Source organism: Hypanus sabinus, chromosome 12 (assembly GCF_030144855.1).
Source record: "Hypanus sabinus isolate sHypSab1 chromosome 12, sHypSab1.hap1, whole genome shotgun sequence".
Classification (NCBI taxonomy): domain Eukaryota; kingdom Metazoa; phylum Chordata; class Chondrichthyes; order Myliobatiformes; family Dasyatidae; genus Hypanus; species Hypanus sabinus.
Genome location: NC_082717.1, coordinates 88,936,006 through 88,953,725, shown reverse-complemented (window position 1 = coordinate 88,953,725; position 17,720 = coordinate 88,936,006). Strand labels below are relative to the sequence as shown.

General features: G+C 42.4%; 1 protein-coding gene across 3 annotated transcripts in view; it reads left to right on the top strand.

The window, feature by feature from the left end:
• dhx57 (DEAH (Asp-Glu-Ala-Asp/His) box polypeptide 57) overlaps positions 1–17,720 on the top strand; it is a 95,521-nt gene that overhangs the window by 45,340 nt on the left and 32,461 nt on the right. For all 3 annotated transcript variants that reach the window (XM_059986395.1, XM_059986394.1, XM_059986396.1), the window contains 3 exons: positions 1,158–1,274; positions 13,214–13,310; positions 17,325–17,498. In XM_059986395.1, coding sequence (XP_059842378.1) covers positions 1,158–1,274; positions 13,214–13,310; positions 17,325–17,498 — 388 coding nt within the window. The remainder of the gene's footprint in view (positions 1–1,157; positions 1,275–13,213; positions 13,311–17,324; positions 17,499–17,720) is intronic.

Sequence of the window (17,720 nt, the reverse complement as noted above, 5' to 3'; positions counted from 1 at the left end):
CAGTTGATGCTGGTGTGTTAGCTTTCAGTGCCTTAGGAGCTCAAGCTCCAAATTCTTTACCAGTTTTTTTAGGTCATTGGTGATCTCCGTTCCTCTTCACCCTTACAACTCCAATTTGCTAAACTCGCCATCTATCTCTGGCTTGCTCTCCTTCCTCTTCACACTCCAGTCTCCAAGCTACAAATATCCTTGCTAAACCTTTATGCCTTTATCACCATCTTCTGCTCTACTTTCTTAAAAACACATCTCTCTACCCTCTTATCTCCTGCTTTGACTCAACGTTTTATTTTACCTACAATAAGAACCTGGGGAAGTGTACCTACGTTAAAGGTGCTGTGAGTTCTGATTTGTGGTGACATTGGATCATGTAAAACAGTAGACGGCCATTTAGCTTGTGAATTCTTTTAAAGGAGCTAGCCTGGCATTTTGATTTGCTCGCTGTTAAAACCCCATGATCTGGATATGGACCGATGTGCTTGAGGTCAAACACAAAAAAATTAATCAGTATCCTAAATTAACTGCTCCTGATGCTTTTGCCATAGCAGCTTTGTGGAGAGTACAATAGAAATGAAAGCCAAGGAGGACATTTAGTTATCCTGAAACTGTCAAGGCAATATTTTGAAAAGAGCGGGAGAAAATGTACGTTCTTGATTTGTCCAGTTCATATACACTTAATGTACGTAAACTGCAAGGCAGAAGGTGATAATATCCTGATGAATTTGATGATAAGCTGTGTTGTTTTTTTATTTTTTATTAGTTTCTACAATGAAAAAAACAATAAAAAGAAGTTTATACATTACAAAACAAACTTATCAAATGTACAGTTCACAACAGTTAAAGAAAAGCACCCATGGTAGGATCACATATAGTTACCACCCCATCCTCCCATTCCCCAACTCCAAGCCAATCTTACAATAGATAGAAAAGTTAATCAGAACTTTTATCTCCACAGAGCTGTACTTATAAAAAGAAGGTATATTGCCTGCTACCTGGGCTATTATATGTTTACACATCAAATACCGTAAATCTTAATTGAAAGAAGCTAGAAGTAAGGGATTTATATGCAGAATAAAAAGGGATGGACCTTTAAACTAAGCGGGAATTATGACAATACTCAAGAAATTTTTGCTGTGTTGGTAATTAAGACTTTTTTTTAGATGTTAGTAAATCTGTATTAAAGACTCTGGCTAGCATGGATCTCGATAAAATCAACTTGGATTTAATTGAAGCTCTACTGGAGTGGATTGTGGATGGAAAACATGATTACCCTCCAGGTTAGTGGAGTAAAGTCTTATATATGCTTTCAGATGTGATACTTCAATTAAGGTTATTGAAGCAGCCATGTACAGTCATAATGTTAGATTCTGATTGGTTCCTTTTCTTAACCAAGTGTAACCATATCAGTAAAAATTCCCTTTCAAGCAGAGTTCAATTTGAATGCTCTGTGACCTGCCCTTGAAAACAAGTCATGCCTCGAGACAAGTTGCTCCAGTACAGACACAACAGTAGCATCTACCCAAAAACCTTTGCTGATAATTCTAAAATGTTATGTTAATGAGAATTACAGCTCAGTAACAGGCCCTTGTAGCCCTAAGAATCTGCGCTGCCCAGTAGCACCTGTGTGACCAGTGAACTTACTAACCTGTGTGTGTTTGGAATGTGAGGGAAACCAGAACACCAAAGGAAACCCACACGGTCACAGGGAAAATGTACAAACTCCTTATAGACGACAGCAGGAACTGCACCCCAATCTTCTGAGATCTGATGTTGTAAAACATCACGCTAACTCCTGTGCTACTGTGCTGCCAAGGTAAGTCTATAAGATATAAGAGCAGAATTAGGCTATTTGGCCCATCAAATCTGCTCCAACATTTCATCATGGCTGATTCATTTTTCCTCTCAGCCTCAATCTCCTGCCTTCTGCCCCACATCCCTTCATGCCCTGACCAGTCAAGAATCTATCAACCTCTGCTTTAAATATACATTCAGACTTGGCCTGTGGCAAAGAATTCCATAGTTTCACCACTCTCTGGCTAAAGAAATTCTATTTCATCCTCATTATAAAAGGATGCCCCTCTATTCTGAGGATGTGTGCTGTGGTATTGGACTCTCCCACCATGGGAAGCATCCTCTCCACATCCACAGCTTCAAAGCCTTTTACCATTTGACAGGTTTCAATAAGATCACCCCTCATTCTTCTAAATTCTAGTGAATACAGGCCCAGAGCCATCAACCGCTCTTCATATGACAAGCCGTTCAAACCTGGAAGCGTTTTCTTGAACCTCTTTTGAACCCTCTCCAGTTTCAACACGTCTTTCCTAAAACATTAGAGGCCCAAAACTGCTCCAAGTGAGGCATCAGCAGTGCTTTATAAAGTGTCAACATTACATCCTTGTTTTTATATTCTAGTCCTCTTGAAATGAATGCTAGCATTGCATATTGCTTTCCACACCACAGACTCAACTTGCAGGTTAACCTTTAGGAAATCCTGCACAAGGACTCCCAAGTCCCTTTGCAGCTCAATTTTCTCTCCATTTGGAAAATAGTCAATGCTTTCATTTCTTCTACCAAAGTGCATGACCATACACTTCCCGACACTGTATTCCATCTGCCACTTCTTTGCCCATTTTCCTAATTTGTCTGTCCTTCTGTAGCTTCTCTGCTTCTTCAAAACTACCTGGCCCTCTACCTTTCTTCATATCGTCTGCAAACGTTGCAACAAAACCATCAATTCTATCATCTAAATCATTAACATATAATGTAAAAAGAATCTGTTTCAACACAGACCCCTGTGGAACACCACTAGTCACCAGCAACAGCAACCAACCAGAAAAAGCTCCCTTTATTCTCACTTTTTGCCTCTTGCCAGTCAGCCACTGCTTTATCCATGCTAGAATCTTCCATGTAATACCATGGGCTTGTAGCTTGTTAAGGAGCCTCATGTGTTGCACCTTGTCAAAGGCCTTCAGAAAATCCAAATACACATCAATCAATTCTCCTTTGTCTATCCTGCTTGTTACTTCTTCAAAGAATTCCAGCAGTTTTGTCAGGCAAGATTTTCCCTTGAAGAAACCATGTTGACTACAGCCTATTTTATCATGTGCCTCCAAGTACCCCGAAACCACATCCTTAATAATTGACACCAACGTAATCCCAGCCACTGAGCTCAGACTAACTGGCCTATAATTTTCTTTCTTCTGCCTGTCTCCCTTCTTGAAGAGTGGAGTGACATTTACAATTGTCCAGTCTTCCGGAACCATTCCAGAATCTAGTGATTTTTGAAAGACCATTGCTAATGCCACCGTAATCTCTTTAACCATCTCATTCAGAACCCTGGGGTGTTCACCATCTGGTCCAGGTGAGTTATCTACCTTCAGACCTTTCAGTTTCCCAAGAACCTTCTCTCTAGTTTTAGTAACTTCACACACTTCATGACCCCTGACACATGGAACTTCCACCACACTGCTGGTGTCTTCCATAGTGAAGACTGATGCAAAATACTTATTCAGTTCATCTGCCATTTCCTTGACCCCTGTTACTACCTCTCCAGCATCATTTTCCAGTGGTCCGATATCCACTCTTGCCTCTGTTTTACACTTTGTTTCTGAAGAAACTTTTAGTATCCTCCTTAATATTATTGGCTATCTTACTTTCGTATTCCATCTTAACCTTCTTAATGACTTTTTGTTGCCTTCTGTTGATATTTGGAAGCTTCCCAATCCTCCAACTTCCCACAAATCTTTGCTCTATTATATGCCCTCTCTTTAGTTTTTATGTTTGCTTTGACTTCTCTTGTTAGCCACAGTTATGTTATCTTGTCTTTAGAATACTTCTTCCTCTTTGGGATGTATTTATCCTGTGCCTTCCAAATTGCTTCCAGAAATTCCAGCCATTGCTGCTCTGTTGTTATCCCTGCCAGTGTTCTTTTCAATCAGTTCTGACCAACTTCTCTCTCATGCCGCTAATTCCCTTTACTCCACTGTAATACTGATACATCTGACTTTAGCTACTCCCCCTCAAATATCAGGGTGAATTCAATCATATTATGATCACTTTCCCCTTAGGGTTCTTTTTACCTTAAGCTCTCTAATCAATTCTGGTTCATTACACAACACCCAATCCAGAACAGCTGATCCCCTAGTGGGCTCAATCATGAGCTGCTCAAAAAAGCTATCTCGTCAGCATTCTAGAAATTCCCCTCTTGGAATCCAGCACCAACCTGATTTTTCCCGTTCTACCTGCATAATGAAATCTCGCATGGCATTGGAACGTTGCCCTTTTGACATGCAGTTTCTATCTCCTGTTGTAGTTTGTAAACCTCATCCTCACTGCTGTTTGTTTGGGGGGTGGGGGTCTGTATATAATGCCCATCAGGATCCTTTTACTGTTGTAGTTCTTTAACACTATCCACAATGATTCAACACCTTCCAGCCCTATGTCACATCTTTCTAATTATTTGTTTTTTTTATTTATTTTGTTATTTTGCTCTGTTTTTTCAACAGAGCAACACCACCCTCTCTGCCTTCCTGTCTGACCTTTCAATACAATGTGTATCCTTGACGTTAAGCTCCCAGCTATAATCATCTTTCAGCCTTGATTCAGTGATGTCTACAGCATCATGCCTGCGAATTTGTAACTGTGCTACAAGTTCATCTACCCTACTCTGTAAGCTGCATGCATTCAGATATAACATCCTTAGTCCTGAGTTCACCCTTTTCAATTCTGTCCACCTTTTACGTTGCAACATCATGTTCCTATCAACAGTCTCTCCTTGCTAGGAGTCTCTGCCTCTGTTTGTAAATAAACAACCTCAACTTCAGCACCATTGCTCTGGTTCCCATCACCCTGCCAAATTAGTTTAAACCCACCCGAACAACTCTAGCCAACCTGCCCGCAAGGATATTGGACCCCCTCGGGTTCAGGTGTAACCCAACCCTTTTGTACAGGTCATGTCTTCCCCAGAAAAGATCCCAATGATCTATAAATCTGAATCTCTGCCCCCTGCACCAGTTCCTCAGCCATGCATTCACCTGCCAAATCATCCTTTCCCTCACTGGCATGTGGCACGGGCAGCAATCCAAAGATTACTATTTTGGAGATCATGTTTCTCAGCTTTCTACCTAGCTCCCTAAAATCTCTTTTCAGGACCTCCTCACCTTGACTGCCCATGTTATTGGTGCCAGTATGTACTGGTTTCTTACCCTCGCCATTGAGAATGCCATGGACCTGATTCAAGATATCCCTGATCCTGGCACCAGGGAAGCAACGTACCATCCAGATGTCTCTATCACACCCACAGAACCTCATCTCTGTTCCTCTGACTAAAGAAGCTTCAAACAACATCGCAGTCCTCTTCTCCTCTCTGCTCTTCTGAGCCAAAGCACCAGTCTCAGTGCCAGAGACCTGGTCACTGTGGCACTCCCACCTCCACCTCCACCACCACTCGGAAAGTTGTCCCCCTCAATAGTATCCAGAGTTATATACTTATTGAGGGGATTGTCCACAGTTGTACTCTGTACTGGCTGTGCAATTCCCCTCCTCCTCCTGACAGTTGCATGTCTCCTGCAAACTAGTGGTGACTACTTTCCCGTAGCTCCTGTCTGGCACCTCCTCATTCTCCCATATGGTCATCAAGCTACATCTCCAGTTCCTTAATACATGCTCTCAGGAGCTGCAGCTCGATGCAGACTGGGGGTCTCTCAGCCTTCCCAAATCCCACACAAAGTACAAAACTCTCAAGCCATTCTCACTATACTATGTACCAATAGATGAGGAATGAACAAATGAGAGGGAGAGAGTAACTTCCAAGACAATGTACCTCACCCAAACCTGATCTCACTTCTGCAGAATGAGGCAAAGCCACTCCAAAAGAATGGCCGCTCTGCTTGCCCTTGATTTATTCTTATTGGCCCTTTCTCATGAGTCCCCTTGCTGATTGGTCGCTCCTCAACTCAGAGAAGCTGCTGCAAAACCCTGCCTTTGAAATATTCAATTGCATTTGAATCTTCTCAGCAAATGCCTGAATGCAGCAAGACCAAGACAATGTTCAGATATAGAACAGTAAATGAGGAGTAACATTTGCCCCACAAAAGTGCTGGGAAATTCCATCTTCCACAATGGTATAATCCCTTGACGTTCAGTGGCATCGCTGTCGCAGAGACCCTGCCATCAAAAACCTGAGGCCACTTTTGACTACAAACTCACCTGGACCAACCACATAAGCGTAGTAACACAACAACATGTCAGAGGCTGGGCATCCTGAAACAAGTGGCTTGCCTCCTTCTGTCCTTTTGCCTTTCCACCATCACAATGCCCAGGTCATGAGTGTGGTAGAATATGCTTCACTTGCCTGGGGCTACCCAGTGCCAGCAATTCTCATGATAATTAATTAACATCCAGTCAACCATCCTACATATGTGTTGTATGTCCTTGTGTGCCATCTATAAACTGCGTTGCAGTTACTCTCCCAGTCTGCTCTGTCAGCACCTCCCAAATCTGTGACCACTACCACTAGAAGGATGAGGGCAGCAGGTCCATGGAAACCCCATTAGCCTCCAGTTAGCTTCCCGATCTCATGCATTCCTGATTGGGAAATGTGTTGCTGGTCCTTCCTCACCATTGGGCCAAAATCCTGGGATTCTGTAGTCAATGACACAATGGGAATGCCTTCAATAGAAGAACAGTAGCACCTCAAGAAGCGGGCACCCCCGTCCCATGTCTCTGATTAGTAGAAATACACTCAGTGGCCTCTGTAAACATTAGGGCAGGGGTTCCCAACCTGGGGTCCATGGATCCCTGCTTAATGGTATTGGCACATGGCATAAAAAAAGGTCGAGAACCCCTGCTCTAGAGACTATTGTGCATGAAAATCCAGCAGATCAGCAGCAGTTTCTGAGATACTCAAACTACCCCATCTGGCACCAACAGTCTCATTCCACAGTCAAAAGTCACTTAGATCACATTTCTTCCCCATTCTGATGTTTGGTTTGAACAATAACTGAACCTCTTGACCATGGCTGCATGTTTTTATACATTGAGTTGCATGATTGGCTGATTAAGTATTTGCATTAATGAGCAGGCGTACCTAATAAAGTGGCCACTGAGTATATAAGACTTGTATCTATATTCTGAGATCTGTGAACATCTGTTTCTCTTGAAGGCTTGGCTGCTTCCCACCCTTTGACTTTACCCATGCTTTTGATATTCCCTCTATATTGCATTTCTCTGATGCTTACAGTCAGAATCGGATATATAAACCCTGACTTAGATGATGTGAAATTTGTTGTTTTGCGACAGCAGTACAGTGCAGCGACACAAAAATATCTCTAAATTACCTAAATAAATAGAGAAACAAAAGGAATAATGAGGTATTGTTGATGGGTTCATGATCCATTCAAAAATCTGATGGCAGAGGGCAAGCAGCTGTTCCTAAATAATTGTCAAAGTCGTATTGCTGTTATACCTCCTTCCATATGGTAGTTATGAGAAGAGGCCGTGTTCCGGATGGTGATTTATTAATGATGGATACCACCTTCTTAAGGCACTGCCTCTTGAAGATACCCTTGACGGTGGGGAGAGTTGTGCCCATTATAGAGTTGGCAGAGTCTTCATTTCCTGTGAGCCTCCATAACAGACGGTAGTGCTCTTCATTGTGCATTATGGAAATTGTAAGTCTTCGGTGAGATAGCAAATCTCCTTCAATTCCTGATGAAGTAAAGTTGTTGGTGTGCCTCTTTCTTGATCTGCCTTGATGTGCTGAGCCCAGGATAACTCTTCAATTTGGATACTAAACCTGCCCAATAATCTAGATGTCTTGACGATTTCTACCAATTTAGCATCACGCAACTCCCAACTGGCATTTGTACTCAACAAAGTAGTGGCATAGTGTGCCCTGGGACTTGAAGCTTTTCATGGTTTCACTGCTGACCCCTCAATGAGAACTGGTGTGTGTTCTCCTGCCTTCCCCTTCCTGAAGTCTGCAATCAGTTCCTTGGTCTTGGTGACGTTAAGTGCAAAGCAGTCAACCAGCCCATCTGTATGCCTTGTCGCTATCTGAGATTCTGCAAACAGTGGTGTCAATGGTAAATTTCTCAATGGTGTTTGAGTGGTGCCTAGCCATGCAGTCATGAGTGTAAAGAGAGTAGAGCAGTGAGTTAATCATGCATCTTTGAGGTACGCCTATGTTGATTGTCACCCCTCCGCAACTCTGTGCTTTCCCCTAACAACAAAAAAGGCCAACTACCCAAAATCACCTTCCCATCTTGAGCCAGTTCTGGCTGCTGATACTGAGGAAGCCCAGTTATACTGGAAGATTTGATAGGCTGTAATTGCGTGTACAAAAAGAGGATAATTTTCAAAACTCCAAGGGACTTACATGAAACAGGTCAAAACTGCTTTCACTGTCAGAATTAACCAGGGTGTAGAACTTGCAATAGTTGGTAAAATTCCATCTTCCCCAGAACATACTGGTGCAACTCTACACTGCCATCACAGAGAGCATTGTCACATCTGCTGTAGCACCCTCTCACAATATACAAACCTGCAGCGAACTGTCAAGTCAGCTGAAAAGGTCTTTGCCTGCAGCCCACCGTCACTGCATGACTTGTATGTATTTGGGACAAAGTGAGCAGGGAAACTCATTGCTGACCCTACCCAGCAAACTGCTTTTTCCAAAACATCCCTTCTGGAAAGCGCTATAGGGCTAAAACAAAAACTACGCCATCTTAAAAGCCCTTCTTCCCCCCCCCCCCCCAGCAATTAATCCGATCAATCATTCTACTTACCTCCTCACCCCCACCCCATCCTCCCCACCAATTAGCTCAGTCACTGCACTACACTGTAAACACTTTTATAATGCTGTTTACATTGTAAATACATGCTGGTATTTATGAACATTTTATTCCAGTTCTGTATTTTAACCTCCAACTTTATATTTTATAAGATCCTTTATTCTTATAATTGTTGAATGATGATTTTTGTTTGATTGCATGTCTTGCCCTGACCAACACACCACCACAAATTCCTAATACGTAAATGTATATGGGGAATAAATTTGATCCTTGCTCCTTGAGAGCAGTTGAAGAAAAACGGGGTGCTCCATTTTCCTCCCATGTTCCAAAGGCATACAGATTAGGGTTAGTAATTTGTGGGCATGCTATGTTGGCATCAAAGTGTGTCGACACATGCAGGCTGCCCAGCACAATTCTTGCTGATCTGATTTACCACAAATGATGAATTTCACTCTGTTTTGATGTACATCTTTAATCTTCTTGTAAAGCCAGCACAGGCACATTGGTCCAAATGGGCTTTGCTGCAATACACGATTTTGTGAGCTCACTGCATAATTCTGTGGTTCTTTGTGCAACTATACTTTATTTATTCCCACAATTCTAAAACCTAACACACAATGGTTTTCATTTTTCCAAATATATTCCTGGAGCTGGCAAGTAATGCTCTAAAAGACAAAATAAAAATAAGTTTCCTGCTGTAACAGAAACTTCCCAAAGTACTTGGCATCATAGGGGAGAGAAATCGAATTGGTGCTTCAGATCAAGGAGTCTTTGTCAGAACTGGAGAGGTGAGAAAATAAGTCCGTAAAAGCAGCCGGGTGAAAAGGTCAGAGAGGTCTGTCATGGAGTGCAGGCCAAAGTTGTCATGAAGTCAGAGCACTACAAAACAGATAGTCCTTTGATCCGTCTAGTCCAGGGGTCGGCAACCTTTACCACTGAAAGAGCCAATATGGACCCATTTCCCACAGAAAAGAAAACACTGGGAGCCACAAAACCCGTTTGACATTTAAAATGAAATAACACTGCATACAACGGTTTTGTTTGCCTTTATGCTATGTATAAACAAACTATAATGTGTTTCATTTATGAAATTGATGAACTCCTGCAGAGAAAACAAAATTACATTTCTGCATGCAACAAAAACATTTTGAACTCCGAAAAAAAGACGTTGGGTTGAAGGTTACTCCATAGGTAGCCTACCTTGGATCGAAGAATTAAAAGAAAGCGCGCACTGGCGGGTGTCAGGCATTGGCAGTGGTGATGTATATTAATAGCGATAAAAAAACACGTTGTAGCGGTGTAGCGCTACACGCAGCGCTAAAATAAAGACACTGCAGTCAAAGGTAACTTTATTCGAACTAAACAGCCTTGATTTAAAGCCTCCCTCAACCTGTCCCCGTGGGCGCGGATGCTCCAAAAGACACGTACTCACAAACCCCCGTAGGCTATCTCCCTTAGCCGGAACGGTGGCTAATTGTGAGCCGGTTCAGATGTGCCAGGAAATGGAGTCTCCACAACTTTTTTAGATTGTACAAGATCACCATAATCTTCAAATTTCGAATTACACTTCAAAAACTAACAAACTACGGGGAGCCGCAGCACAGAGATCAAAGAGTCGCATGCAGCTCCGGAGCCGCATGTGGCTCTTTTACGTCTGTGCTGCGGCTCCCTGTTGCTTTGGGAAATAATTGGTTGTGGCGACCCTTTTCCTGGCACATCCGAACCGACTCACAATTAGATAGCCTACGGGGGTTGCGAGCACAGAACTTTGGAGCCTCTGCGCCATGGGGGGCAGGTTGAGGGAGGCTTAAAAGTGAGGCTGAAGATTTCGAATAAAGTTTTTTCCTTCGACTGCAGTTACCAACTCCGTGTTGTAATTTTAGCGCTGCGTGTAGCACACCACTACATGGTCAGTATTTAATTAAAATGTATTTTATGTTAGTTTGTTAGTTTTTGAAATGTAAATCTAAATTTGAAGATTATGGTGATCTTGTACAATCTAAATAAGATGTTGTGGCGACCCATTTCCTGACACATCCGAACCGGCTCACAATTAGCCAGCGTTCAGGCTAAGGGAGATAGCCTACGGGGGTTTGTGAGTACGTGTCTTTTGCAGCATCCGCGCCCATGGGGGGCGGGTTGAGGGAGGCTTAAAAGCAAGGCTGTTTAGTTCGAATAAAGCTATCTTTGACTGCAGTTTACTGACTGCGTGTAGCACACCGCTACAACGTGTTTTTATCGCTGGCTGTCCAGAGGGGAGGTGCTGAAACGCTTTGTCGCGTGTCTGGAAGAAGTGAAAACTTTCCTGGGCAGCAAAGGGCTCACCTTTCCTGAGCTGGAACAGCCAGAGTGGCTGGAAAAGCTACACTTCATGGTAGACATGACAGCGCACCTGAACACGCTGAACACAGCTCTTCAACGGGGTAAGGACGTACAGCCCTGCACATGTTGGAGGATGTTTTGGCATTCGAGCGCAAGTTGACGTTGCTTGCCAGAAATTTACAGAAAGGCACAATGTCTCACTTCCCCAATTTGAGAGAGTTCAAACAAGGTCACGACATGATAAATTCGGAGTATTTACATTCTGCAATCATCGCAATGCAAACATCGTTTGGGAAACGCTTCTGTGAGTTCAGAGAGGGAAAAAACACATTATCCTTCCCGGTCACTCCCCTAAGCATCGATCCATCCCTACTGAATACGACTGCATTGTCAGGTGTGAGTCAACCTGAACAAGTATGATAAATATTTTAATTGCCTATTATTTTACGTATATTCATATGTTTTCATTGTTCAGTGAAATAGTCCTTTTATTTTTCAGGTTGACAGCTGGCTGACGTTATTTTTGGTTTGCTGCTGGCGGCAAATTTAAGTTTGGCGTTTTTCATAAATACAAGAAGGACTCAAATAGACATTGAGTATTTTACTTAAAAGTAACCTTCAACCCAACGTCTTTTTTTCGGAGGTCAAAATGTTTTTGTTGCATGCAGAAATGTAATTTCGTTTTCTCTGCAGGAGTTCATCAATTTCATAAATGCAACACATTATAGTTTGTTTATACATAGCATAAAGGCAAAACAAAACGTTGTATGCAGTGTTATTTCATTTTAAATGTCAAACGGGTTTTGCGGCTCCCAGTGTTTTCTTTTCTGTGGGAAACGGGTCCAAGTGGCTCTTTCAGTGGTAAAGGTTGCTGACCCCTGGTCTAGTCCATGCTGAACTATTATTCTGCCTAGTCCCATTGACCTGCACCTGGACCAGAGACTTCCATCCATGTACTTATCCAAACTTCTTTTAAATGTTGCAATGGTGCTCTCATCCACCATTTCTGCTGGCAGCTCGTGCCACACTCACCACCCTCTGAGTGAAGAAGATCCCCCTCATGTTTCTCTTACACATTGTATCTTTGATCTAGAACCTCTCATTTTAGTCTTCAGTGGAAATAGCCTGTTTGAATTTTTCCTGTCCATAATTTTGTACACCTTTATCAAATCTTCATTCTACTACACTCCAGGGGGAAAAAAGTGCTAACCTATTCAGCCTTTCCTTAAAGTTCAGTTCCTCAAGTCCCAGCAACATCCTCGTAAATTTTCTGTGCTCTTTCAGTGTTATTGGTATCTTTCCTGCAGGCAGATGATCAGAATGGCACACAATTCTCCAAAATAGGCCTCACCAACATCATATACAACTTCAATATAACATCCCAACTCCTGTATCAACACTTTGATTTATAAAGGTCAAGTTAACTATTCAAAATCATTAGTTAAAGTCAGAAGAATGAAATTATAATGCACTGGTTCTGCTATAACTGTGGGTGAAAGAAGGAAATAAGAATGATGATCTAGTGCAGAGGCTTTGGTGTACTCTGAGGGAAGTGTTGGAAGAGTACAGAAAGTGAATGGCAGAGACTAGAGTGTGAGTGAGGCTGCGAGTTACAAACTCAGTAGCTGCCCTTACAGACCAAAGAGTTTTTTTTCACTATGAAGGTGGCACAGTAGCATAGCAGTTAGCATAATTCTTTACGGCGCCAGTGACCCGGGTTTAATTCCCTCTGCCATCTGTAAGGAATTTCTACGTTCTTAAGTTTTCCCTGGGGCTCCAGTTTCCTCCCACATTCCAAAGGCGTGCGAGTGAGTAGGTTATTTGGTCACATGGATGTCTTGTTGGCCAAAGGGCCTGTTGCTGTGCTGTATCTCTAAATTAAGTTATAAGTTGCTGCTTGTTTTAATTTCCTTCTGTTCCTAGTTGTCCATTGTCCAAAGGATACCTGTTTCCCTAATATTTTTAAAGAAACATCCAATCAAGAAATTCTAATTTTTTGTGATTGCTAGGTTTAAAAGTAATGTAGTTTTGGAATATCAAGAGTGTGTTTGATGTATATGTTGTTGCTTTTCTTTTCATTTTTCATCCAATTGTTTTAATAGGAGCTGTTTTAATATTCTTGCCTGGCCTGGCAGATATCAAGTTATTATACGAACAGCTTCAGTGTAACCCTCTCTTCAACAACAAGCATGGGAAAAGGTCTGTAATGTAAGAAACTGACTACAAAAAGATTGAGAACTCTCTTAAGAAAGAAAACAGGAGGGCAAAGAGAAGGCCTGTTATAGATCTGGCAGGAAAGGTTAAAGGAAATCCAAAGAGGGTCTTTATCTAAATAAAGATGGATGGCTAAGGAAAGTTCCTTTGGTCTTTGACAAGGTCCCACTTGGCAGCTGTCGTCCTGAGCTGCAGGAAGTGGTGGGATTTTCAGTGAATATTTCTCCTCAGTGTTTGCTGGGAAGAAAATCATGGTTGTTCAAGGGGTAAAGGAAACAAGTGGTGACATTTTGGAAGGCATTTACATTATCAGGGAGGAAGTATTTGGAGCCTTGCAGCACCTTAAGGATAGCGCATAAATTGCGGAGATACTTAAGGGGACAGTTGCTTCACCGTTATCCACTGGTGACATTCCAGAAGACTGGGAGGTGGCTAATGTTTTCTTGTTTGGAAAGTGTAACAAGGACAAGTTGAGGAAGTACAGGCCATTAAGTGTGACATCAGTGGTGGGGAGGTTACTGGAGGGAATTCTGAGGGACAGGGTCTACTGGCATCTGGATAGGCAGAGTTTGATTAGGCAATAACTTGGATTTTGTGAATGGAAAACCAAGCTTGGTGAACCTTGAGTTTTATTTTTGTAGAAGTACTCATGAAGGTAGATGAGGGTAGGGCTGTTTGGACTTTAGCAAGGCCTTTGAAAAGGTCACACAGTAGGCTGCTCTGGAAGGTTAGGTTCCGTGGAATTCAGGAAGAGCTTGTTAGGTAAATTTAAAGTTGGCCTAGTGGTCGGAAGCAGAGTGTGGTGGTTGAAGGTTGTTTCTCAGAATGAAGGCCTGTGGCTAGTGTGACGCAGGGGTTGGTGCTGTTATTTGTATGTGAATGCACAAGACCTGATGCCAGTTCGTAGGTTAGTTGGTCATTGTAAATTGCCCCACGATTGGGTTAGGGTTAAATTGGGGGTTGCTGGTGATGCAGCTCAAGGGCCTTTTCCACACAGTGACTAAGTAATAAGCTGCTTCACAGAGTGGTGAAAAGGGCATTCGGCACACTGGCCTCCATTTGTTAAGGGACTGAGAATAGGAGGCAGAACATTAAGTTGCAGTTGAGTAAGATGGTGATGAGACCGCACTTGGAGTACTGTACAGTTGTGGTCACCCTGTTATAGGAAAAATTTGAATACACTGGAAAGAGAGCTGACAAGATTTACAAGGACATTGCTGGGACTAGAGGGTCTGAGTCACAGGAAAGGTTGGCCAGGCTAGGAGACCAACGGTAAACTCGAGTAAGGCTGCAGATGCTGGAAATCCAAAGCAGTGCACACAAAACACTGGAGGAACTCAGCAACTCAGACAGCATCTGTGGAAAAGAGTAAACTGTCGACATTTTAGGTCGAGACCCTTCTTCAGGACTGAAAAGGAAGGGGGAAGGTGCCAGAATAACAAGGTGGAGGGAGGGGAAAGAGGCTAGCTGGAAGGTGATAGGTGAAGCCAGGAGGGTGAGAAAGGTCAAGGGCTGGAGTAGAAAGGATCTGGTAGGGGAGGAGAGTGGACCATTGGAGAAAAGGAAGGAGGAGGGAACCCAGGGCAAGTATTAGCAGGTGAGAAGTAGTAGAAGGTTGGGAGGGGGTGGTGGGAATTTGTTTACGAGAAGGGGGACCTTATAGAAATGTTTAAAATTATCAGAGGCCTCAATAAGATGAATGGTGAGCCTTTCCCCAGGGTAGGGGAGTCTGAAACTAGGGGCGTAGATTTAGAGTAAGAGGAGAAAGATTTAAAAGGGACCTGAGGGGTAACTTTTCCACACAGAGGATGGTGTGTTGTGGAATGAGATGATTGAGGCAGGTACAAGCACTTAGATCAGTACACGGAGGGGCAGAGCTTAGAGGGACATGGGCACAGCACAGGAAATAGGGACAATCTGGGTGAGAACGTTGGTGGCATGGACTCTTTGGGCTGAAGGGACTGGATCTGTGCTGTGTTGCTCTAGGACTCTAACAATGGGGCTCATTGACAGCTGCCACTCTTCAGCAATGATGTCCTGGACAAGAAATGAACAGGCGATACACTGAGATGATGGGCTTTATTTATGAGGAAAGGCAACATAATGGGGGACTCTTTTCACAAAAAGTTGATGAGAAAGGGAAGAACAGAAAAGCCAATAAAAAGTAGTGGAGTTGATGTTTCGGCCGGAAACATCAGCTGTACGCTTTTCCATAGATGCAGCCTGGCCTGCTGAGTTCCTCAGCATTTTGTGTGTGTTGCTCAGATTTCCAGCATCTGCAGATTCTTTTCTTGTTTGTAAAAAGTAGTGAATATGGCCCGGTCCATCACAGACAAACCCCTCCCCACGTTGAGCACATCTATATGGAGCGCAGTCACAAGAAAGCAGTATCCATCATCGAGGACCCCCATCATCCAGAGTGCACACTCTCCTCACTGTTGCCATCAGGAGCCTCAGGACCCACACCACCAGGTTCAGGAACAGTTACTACCCTTCAACCATCAGGCTCTCGAACCAGAGGGGACAACTTCGCTTGCCCCTACAACCATCAGATTCACTTTCAAATGCTCTTCATCTCATGTTCTCTATGTTTATTGCTTTCTTACTCAGTGTTAATTTTTTTTCATTTTGTCCTTGCACAGTTTGTTGTTTTTTTATACATCCTGTTAGCTGCGGTCTTACATTGATCTTGTATTAACTGTGAAAGCCCACAGGAAAAATGAATCTCATGATTGTATATAGTGACATAGAGTTATATACCTTGACAGTAATTTTACTTTGAACTTTGAGTAGGGCTATAGGACCTGTTTCCATGCTGTATAACTCTGACTCTCATAGAAAAGTTTCCACATTAGCCAGTCATCTGTCAAGAGGCTGCTAGATCATTGCAAACAAAAATCTAATTGGTATTTATGATAAGAGTTTTAAGATGTTGAATACCAGAAATAATGGTGTGAGTAGAGGCTTTAATGCTTTTAGGGGAGAAGTGCATAAAAATAGCAAATACAAAGTTCAAAGGTAGCAGAAAGGGTACCAAACAAACGGGTCTTTTGGCGAACTAGCAGACGTGATGGATTTCTCTCTCTAAAAGGCCTCAGATTCATTGTTTTTAAATTGTTTTGTTTGGCAATTACAAGATGCTGTGCTGTGAATTCCAGTTATGAAGTTGTGATTCATAATAATATGATGAAAATTCCATATGGCTGTTGATGGAAGGGTGTGCCCTGCTGATGAAGTGGGGGACAGAGATATTTGTTCAAAACCTCATCTCCCACAGGAGGAGATAATGAAAGTGGGAGATATTTTCTAAATGTGTGACTTGGCTTTAAAACTTTACCAAGGTGGAAAGGCTGAAGGTGATAACCAGGTGTACAGTTTGGAATGTTGTCCCTGGAAGATGATATTAATTTGAAGGTTAGAAATGAGAAAAGGGTAATCAGTCAGGCCACAAAGTTTGTATCCAGTTCAGTGCTTGACCCACTCGTTTATGAGAATGATATTCACACTGTGGATGTACTTAGGCTTTCGTTACAAATACTTGCAAAACAAAGTGTGTAATGGAGGAATGATGAAAGGTTTTCCTTTATTTCACCCAGGTTAAAGTTGGTATTTTAATTGTTCAATGTGAATGGCTAAATGCTTGTGCTTTTTAAATCAGTTTCCCTTTATGTTTGTGATTCATGTGGTATGGGCACCTGATGCTCCAGGCACGTATTTTAACTCTTCTGTCATATTGTTAAAAGGGCAAAGCCCATGAGAAAAATCTGTGGGAAATGACTAGCTTGCACCTCCTGGCAACTGGTTATAAAATACTGTCAGACCTCCATTTCAAGTATAGATTCTAGTTTTTATTAAGCTTGTATTTTTGAGTATTTAATAAATTTACTGTAAGTTTTTTTGCTCTTTTATAGGTAGTGTACAAAGTAATTTTTATAATTCTTCAAAGAGCTGCTTTGACTCTTTGCCATCACATGAACTAAGACGTCTCTACTGTTGCAGGTGTCTTGTGTACCCACTCCACTCTTCACTGTCCAGTGAGGAACAACAAGCAGTCTTCCTTCGTCCTCCTGAGGGAACCACCAAGATCATAATCTCCACTAACATTGCTGAAACCTCAGTCACTATCGATGATATTGTTTACGTCATCGATTCTGGCAAGATGAAAGAAAAGAGGTACAAAATTACTTAAACTATGGATGCATTGATACCAGGGGCAAGGAATACCAAGAAAATATTGAATCCAATAATAGCCCTTAAGGTTTATTACATAGAAACACAGAAAACCTTCAGCACATTACAGGCCTTTCGGCCCACAATATTGTAACCTACTCTAGAAGCTGCCTAGAATTTTCCTACCACATAGCCCTTTATTTTTCCAAGATCCATGTACCTATC